General features: G+C 35.3%; 1 protein-coding gene across 1 annotated transcript in view; it reads right to left on the reverse strand.

Moving 5' to 3' along the window:
* The window catches only part of LOC148946850 (chitin synthase chs-2-like), an 88463-nt gene extending 80293 nt beyond the window's left edge, over positions 1 to 8170 (reverse strand). Inside the window, exons 1-2 of the mRNA XM_089096668.1 lie at positions 7944 to 8170; positions 30 to 218 (exon numbers count right to left, since the gene is read on the reverse strand). Of these exons, the coding sequence (XP_088952794.1) occupies positions 30 to 218; positions 7944 to 8123 (369 nt within the window). The 5' untranslated portion in view covers positions 8124 to 8170. The remainder of the gene's footprint in view (positions 1 to 29; positions 219 to 7943) is intronic.
* Between the last annotated feature and the right edge of the window lie 337 nt (positions 8171 to 8507).

Here is an 8507-nt window from a genome sequence, read left to right on the forward strand (position 1 = left end):
ATTTTCCTTTAAAATTTTATTAAACTTACATTAACTCTAACTACAATGCCATCGTCACGTCTTCTGTTCATACCCAAGCTTTGATCGATGAAGATGCCTGAATAATAGGGGTTTAAGAAAAGCTTCTCGGTGGATGCCAAGCGCTCGCATTTTGGTGACCATATGTGGATGGTTACCCAGACTTGTGAAAGAAACCAAACAAACCACAAGAAGCCAAACTATAAAGAACATAAAATTTACCTTTATAAAGTGGAGTAACTTAAAATAAAAACTGCAAAATTTAGCCTACAGTCGGGCACTCACCCATCGATATTTTTAAGCTTTTTTCTGTAATTTCTTATAGGTTCTACATAGTTAACCTATTCTCAGCACTTTTACCGAAACTGTAATCTTCTTCGTATCAAAATCACGTGTACAGGTGCGCACGTGCCTGTCCACAATAAAACTTACAGCGAGTCTCAAACCTCGCTCTTGCGCACCTAAAAAAAAATACTTTTTGTTTTTTTTTGTTTTGTTTTTCCTATGCTGTAAATTTTGTTAATGGCGAAATTAGTTAGAATGTAATTCTCTGTTTTTTTCTAAAAATGTGGACCGCAGGCTAAATTGACGAATATGAAACTATATTTTGAAAAAAAATTAGTATAATTTTTGCCTGGGCCAAAAAGGATGGTTTTCGCTTGTCCTTGAGTCAGGATTTACTCTGTGGGAGCTGAAATTTAGTTTTATGGTTGGAAAAACTACCAGAAGTTGTTCCACCAAGCCCTGTTTCTGCTTTCAAATTGGAAGCTCCCTTGAAACATGCAAGCTAGCACTGAACAGCTTCAAATTTAATTTAGAGTAAAATTTAAAAATGCTTAAGATAAGCGAAAGTTCCCTCGTCCCATAGCAAAAATCTTTTTTTGAAATAATAAGCATAAAAATTTACCGATAATGAAAGGGACATTTTCTCATGGGTCCGAAAGTGCTTCCATCTTCTTTTACAACCAATTTATGTTTGTGGTTCCATTTTCGGTGCTAGGTACTGGGGCAGAGGAACTGTATTTTTTGTTCCTCTTGTTTTTGTCCTCTGATTGCTAAGGACGTCGGATGTTTCATTTTGCTATTTTCTTATTAACTAATGGTAAAAGAAAGCTGGTCCATGACATGATAATTAACTTTTAACTAAAAGAGGTACAATTTTCTATTTAAAAATCATAAGCAATGCTTAAAACACCGAAAAATGTAAATTACATCGTTTCCTTTGTAAAAAAATCGATCATGAGATATTAAAATTTTCATGAAAGGAAAAATTTCGAGAGGCTAGCAACTTCTTTGCCATGGTTAATGCCTAACAAATGATCGTTCAGGAAAAAAAATGAGCTAAAGCCTCATTAGTTACAAAAACCAGTTCAAGACAAAATGGGATTCCATGATCCCTTGATCATCACCTCCCTTTCGCCCCTCCCGTCACCGTTTTTACAAAAATATAGGCATGTTGCAGCTTTTTGAAATAGGATCATGGAAGTACTTTCAACTTGTATGATTGAAGACCAAACTGGGCCAGTGACACAAGCAGCAATCTCCAACACTCCTACCAACTGCTTTGCAGTAAGATGGGCATGTTATATGTTGTTCTAAGCGGAACCAAGCGAAAACTTTCAATTTATATAATTGGATGCCGAAAACAACCCATGGCCTCCTAATATCCTCCGTCTTCCCACTATTGGCTCGTCTGCAAGGTAGGCATTTTCCACCCTGTTCAAATTGGAATTACACAATGATTTTCAGTTGGTATGAACAGAAAACCCTAAGGTTTAACAAGTTCTCTAAGGCACTCCAATGCCGTCTATCACTTCCCTAAGCCAACTCTTAGCACAAAGAAAGGCATGTTGCATACGCACCATAAAGAAATTTTCAACCTAGGCTACTCTGTTCGAGTACAAAAATAGGCCCGAGTATGCCCAGCAACACTCCCTCCCTCCAAACCCCCATCAGATTTATATTGGAAAGTTATGTGTGTTGTACATCTTTTTAACCAGACTATATAAAGATTTTAAACCAGTATGACCGTAAGCAACACGTGGGGCCTTGGATACTGCAAAACGTTTATTTGCATTTTACTACCAGATTTTCGTAGGAAGTTAGACATGTTACACTTTGTTTAGAGTGGAGTCACGTAATTATTTTCAATCTAAATTATTGAAAGGATTAAGCGGGTACATGACCCCTCAAACAGCCCCGTTCCCTTCTCCCTACCTAGTTTTTAGATGAAAAGTAGATATCTGGCATCTTGTTTTTAGGTAAATAATTTTCAGTCAATGTGACTGAGCGTTTACATTTTCAGAAGCATCCTCCACCAATGAGCCACCTATCTTCCATACTAAAGGAGGGTGACTACAGCCAAGGAGACATTAGTAAGAACCGTAAAGCTTTCAGTAAAGATGTCTTCATGAATATACCCACGAGATGGCTATGAATAATCCTGTAAGATAGTGGATGTAGTTTTACAGTTACTAGTAAAGTTTTTGTGTGATAATCGGTCGGAGAAAAACATAGAATGAAATTGTTTTCACCATCAGAGACATGGAAAACAAAAGTTGTTATGTTTCTTGGTAAGATACCGCAAATGTTCATGGTATGATAACCGTAAAACTTTTTTATGTTAATTCGATTTAATACTTCCAGTAGTTCAGATGAAAGATTCCTTTTCTAAATAAATATCCTGCCTAGCCACTAGTAAATAGCCACCTACCTTCCACACTAAAGTCCCCGCATTCACTTGAAATTTCGTGGGAGGGTAAATACAGCCAAGGAGATATTAGTAAAAACCGTTAAGCTTCCATTAAAGATGTGTTCATGAATATACCCACGAGTTGGTTATGAATAATTCTGTAAGATTACAGATGTAGTTCTGTAGTTACTAGTAAAGTGTTTGTGTGATAATCGGTCGATGAATAACATAAAATGAAATTGGTTTCACCCTCAGACACACGGAAAACAAGAGTTGTTATGTTTCTAGGTAAGATACCGTAAACTTTTTATGGTAATTTGATTTTAATTTAAGAATGAGCCCGGTTGTTTTTACACAATTCTTTTTTGCCTAAAACTAAGTATTATACGAGTTTATTGCTATAATGAGACAACTACTTCCAGTACTATAGATGAAAGATTCCTTTTCTAACCAAATACTATAATAAAAATTTCCTACTTCATTATCCCCATAATATTCTGTATTTATAGGATTCTGTAAGTCTTTTCCAGTGTAAATGCCCCCCCCCATCCAATGCTTGGATACAGCCACAGGCCTTATCCAAATAAAAGAAAAAAACAAACAAGTTTTTTCAATTAAAAGTAAGGAGCAACTTTAAAACTTAAAGCGAACAGAAATTATTACGTATATGAGCGTGTTCGCACCCTCATCAATACCTCACTCTTTACGCTAAAGTTAGAATTTTGTTTCAAATCTTTAAGAATGACCCCTGAATAACAAGGGCCATTTAATTAGAATAAATAGCTCTTTTGAAAGAATTAAAAAAAACACTTTAGCGTAAAGATCGAGGTACTGACGAGGGGGCGAAACCCCCTTTTCTTCTGATCGTTTTTTAAATAATGCTGAGAAATCCAGCACCCAGTTCATGGTAAAATTCTCTTCCCCCATGGAAAATTCCTCAATGGAAAGATCCTTCAACATAAACCCTCCCCTCGACCCCCTACCAGAAGAAATCTCCCCTGAAAACGCCAGTATACTTCCCAATAACCAACACTAGCCTACATGTAAACAATGAGCAAAGCCCATAACTTGCAGCCCTTCCCCCCGGGACTGTGGGTGATCAAAGACATAGCTATTAGATTTTTCGACTATGTTGAACAAAATGGCTAGCTCAAAATTTTGATATGTTGACTTTGGGAAAAAAATCAGCGTGGGAAGGGGCCTAGTTGCCCTCCAATTTATTTGGTTGCTTAAAAAGGGAACTAGAACTTCTAATTTCTGTTCGAATGAGTCCTCTCTTGATGTTCTAGGACCATGGGTCGATACGATCACCCCTGGAAACAAATCTAACTTTTGATGGGGAAACTTATAGGAAAAATTGAAGCGCAATATCCAAAAACTGACTATGATCCAAAAACTCCAAAAACTGACTAAAAACTGACAATATCCAAAAACGCGAGTATAAAATTCTACCGTTGGCAGGAATATGTGTATTCTATAATGCTCTGTTTATGTTTAAATATTTAGCTTCGGAGTTACCATCATGTTTTTCAGGAATGTTTAGTCTTGCGTCTACTACTCACGATCATTTGACACGATCTTCTCAGTTGGTGCGAAGACCAGCTATGGTCACGTCTAGGTCTAGGTTTTCAATTCGCCATGTTGTTCCGTTAGTTTGGGAGAGTTTGCCAGAGGATTTGAGGAATAATGGGGGTTTGCAGGATTTTCGTAAGTCGCTAAAGAACCATTGTTTTGATGTGTATATTTTGAATGGATTATTCCACGCCACTTAAGTTTTGTTTTTGAGGAGGGTTTAGTTGCAGCTGAATATGATTGTAATTATTATAATTTTGTTGGGTGTTGTTTGGAGGTTCGTTGGTTTTCGGGTCCGGTAAGTTGAGCTCTAATTATGTTTTTTATTTTATTTTTTTTTTCTTTTTTTTTGTTTTTTTTTTTTTTCTTTTTTGGTTTCTTGGTTTTTTGATTTATTAGGAGGGTTTTCTCCCGCACAAGCATTGCTTCAGGGAATCGATGATGTATATATTTTTTTTTTTTTAAATAAACCCATTGTTACTTATGCAGCTAATACAGACAGTGACCGTTTTCTACTCTACGAGCAAAGATAGAGAATCAATGACAGCTGATAGTTTTCAGTTGACAAATTCTTTGGTTGGTTTCCTAAAAATATATTTTTGGACAGTTTAGCCTAGGTAGGAGGTGATCCTGTTTTCGATCTTGTATTTTTAGCCCGATCAATTATTTTTTTGTACCGGAAGTTAAAACTACATAAGATTTTTTTGTACCATAGAAGCAAAAAGCGTTTTAAGGGATTTGTTAAGGTACAGAAATAAAGCGTTCTAGTTTCTTATACCTGAGCCTTATGTTTTCAGAAAATGACACGTTCTACATAATTTTATAAGAACAGAAAGATATCATCTGACAGTTTATCTGCACTAGTGTCACAGATATACGTCCCAATGGGTCCAAAAGTGCTTCCATCTACTATTAGCTGTAATCGATTCTCCATATTTGCTTGTAGGGTAGAAAACGGTCATCCTTCTTAGCTGCATCGCCAGTTTTTGGATATTAGGCTTCAATTTTTCCTATAAGTTTCGCCGTGAAAAGTTAGATTTGTTTAAGAGAGAGAAATAAGCAAGGAAAAAAAAAAATAAGAAACAACAAAATCAGCTAAATTTGGATAAAGCCTGGGGCTGTATCCAAGCATTGGAGAAGGGGAGGGGGATACATTTTCACTAGAAAAGACTTACAGAATCCTATAAATACAGAATATTATGAATATAATGAAGTAGGAAATTTTTATTGTAATATTTAGTTAGAAAAGGAATGTTTCATCTGAACTACTGGAAGTATTTTGGCAAAAAAAAAAGTATGTAAAAACAACCGGCCTCTCTCTTAAATTAAATCGAATTAACATAAAAAAAAGTTTTACGGTTATCATACCATGAACATTTGCGGTATCTTACCTAGAAACATAACAACTTTTGTTTTCCATGTCTCTGATGGTGAAAACAATTTCATTCTATGTCTTTCACCGACGGATTATCACACAAACACTTTACTAGTAACTGTAAAACTGCATCCACTATCTTACAGGATTATTCATAGCCATCTCGTGGGTATATTCATGAAGACATCTTTACTGAAAGCTTTACGGTTCTTACTAATGTCTCCTTGGCTGTAGTCACCCTCCTTTAGTATGGAAGATAGGTGGCTCATTGGTGGAGGATACTTCTGAAAATCTAAACGCTCAGTCACATTGGCTGAAAATTATTTACCTAAAAACAAGATGCTAGATATCTACTTTTCATCTAAAAACCAGGTAGGGAGAGGGGGAGGGGGCTCTTTGAGGGGTACTGTGCCCCCTTGATCCCTTCAATAATTTAGATTGAAAATCACTATTTGATTCCCCTCCAAACAAAGTGTAACATGTCTAACTTTCTACAAAAATCTGGTAGTAAAATGGAGATAAGAGTTTTGCAGTATCCACGGCCCCATATGTTGCCTAGAGTCATGTTAGTTTTAAAACCTTTATATAGTCTGATTAAAAAAATGCACAACGCGGAGAGCTTTCCACTAGAAATCTGATGGGGGTTTGGAGGGAGGGAGTGTTGCTGGGCATACCCGGCCCTATTTTCGTACTCCACCAGAGTAGGTTTGACATTCCTGTGTGGTGCATGTGCAACATGGCTTCGTTTGTGCTAAATGTTTAGCACAAAAAGTCTTAGGAAAGTGATAGACGGTATTGGAGTACCTGGGGTTGTGAAACTAGACGATTTTTTAAGGTACAGAAATAAATCGTTCTATTTTCTTATACCTGAGCTTTGTGCTTTCAGAAAATCACGCGTTTAATATATATATATATATATATATATATATATATATATATATATATATATATATATATATATATATATATATATATATATATATATATATATATATATATATATATATATATATATATATATATATATATATATATATATATATATATATACATGTATTTTTCACAAAAGCCCCATCGGACATGGATAATATTAATACTATAAAACGTATGAAACATAATAATAAGTTCAAACCCTTTTGAATATAACAATACAATAGAAAACACTCCATATGTCTTATCCCCACACTCGAAAAATTTCCCAAATTTCTAATATCCACTTTGCAACTACTTCCTATTTTATTTTCTAACACCTTCTATCCGTGACATCCCTCCCAAAAATTTCCCTTCTAAGTACCTTCTGTTCTTCAGAATAACACATAAAATGTTCTAAATCTTCGATCGATATAAAAGATGATCGATATCATCTGTCAGTTTATCTGCACTAGTTTCACATATATATGTCGCATAGGCTGTGGAGCAATAATTTTGGACCATTTTAAGTTCCATCTTGCTTCATCACTTTCATCTAAAGCCCTCCCGTTTTCCAGATGAATAGCAGCATAGATTGTGTCACGTTGTATATCTTGGGGTGCAGTAATAAAGAATTAGCTTGTATACATGATGCATTTTATAACTAACAACATTATTTAGGCTTTAGGCAATAGAGAATAAAGCTAGTTTTAAGAGCACGGTATAATCTGAGAAAATAATTATTTGATATTCATGAGTTTCAATTTAAAAAAGCTGGTATTATTTTAGTTATGGCCCTTGTTTCAGCCCCCGCCAAAAAATCATGATAATATCTTACACATTTTTTGATCAATATTTTTCATCAGCCGTTCAAAACAACTATCTAAAATTGAACTAAGCTGATGAAACATACTTTTATATTAAGACCCTTTATTTAAATTGTAGTGCTAAACAAAATCTAAAGCAAACGAAACGTTCAGTGTCCCAATGTGTCGGGCCTTCGTAAGTTGCGTAAATGGGAAAAGCTGTTGAATCAGTTACTAATAAAAATACAAATAAAACAAGCTACCTGTTTAAAACTATTCGCCATGAAGCACATAAGAAATTATTTTTGGCAATTTATTTGGGTTCTTTCCATCATCCCCCTTTTCTCGCTCTCTCTGTCTCTTTCTCTCTCTCTCTCTCCCTCTACCTCTATCTCTCTCTCTCTCCAATTCTCCCCCTCTCTCTATCCCTCTGCCTCGGTTTTAATCCTCCCCCTCTTTCACAGTAAGTCACTCTCTCAAGCTTCCTTTCGCTCATCAAAAAATCAAAAAGGGGTATATTCAAACAGCCTATATTCAAAACGTAATAAAACAGATATCATTTCAACAATACCTGACTGAAAATCACATCCTCCACAAAGTCACCTTCAGGGCAATTAAAGAATAAATAACTGGGTATAACTCCTTTGAACGCACATGTATCCTTTTCTCTTATTCCACAAAAAATCACCATGAAAGTTATGACGGAGGGAACAGCCAGGTTAAGTGGTAGAGCGAAGCTGAAGCCTTGCATGTTTACTCTACAAGCGAATTTCCCTGAAAAAGGAACTGAATCAGTTTCAGCTGTCAAAGCGAAACAGTAAGAACATAATTTGGCACATGTGACACTTAAAAAAGTTTGAGTTGAACTCAAATTTTTGTTAAGGGTGTTACGTGACTAACGGGATTACTATGGAAATGAGCATTGGTTCTGCATAGATACTATTTTCTTTTGATTATTCTGGTTATTGACTAACTGTAATTAAACACCGTATAAAGACTAAAGCATAAAATATTCAAAAAAATCAAGATATTGAGAAAAAGAATAATTTTTTTTTTATAAGCACCGGTTAGCTTATATGGCCTTGATCTTTATAAAAATATTAATACGTTGCATTACCGTAACAAAAAAAAGGTA

The sequence above is a fragment of the Artemia sp. Qi Xiang Cuo genome, chromosome 11 (genome assembly GCF_049724085.1).
Source record: "Artemia sp. Qi Xiang Cuo chromosome 11, ASM4972408v1, whole genome shotgun sequence".
NCBI classification, from domain to species: Eukaryota; Metazoa; Arthropoda; class Branchiopoda; order Anostraca; family Artemiidae; genus Artemia; species Artemia sp. Qi Xiang Cuo.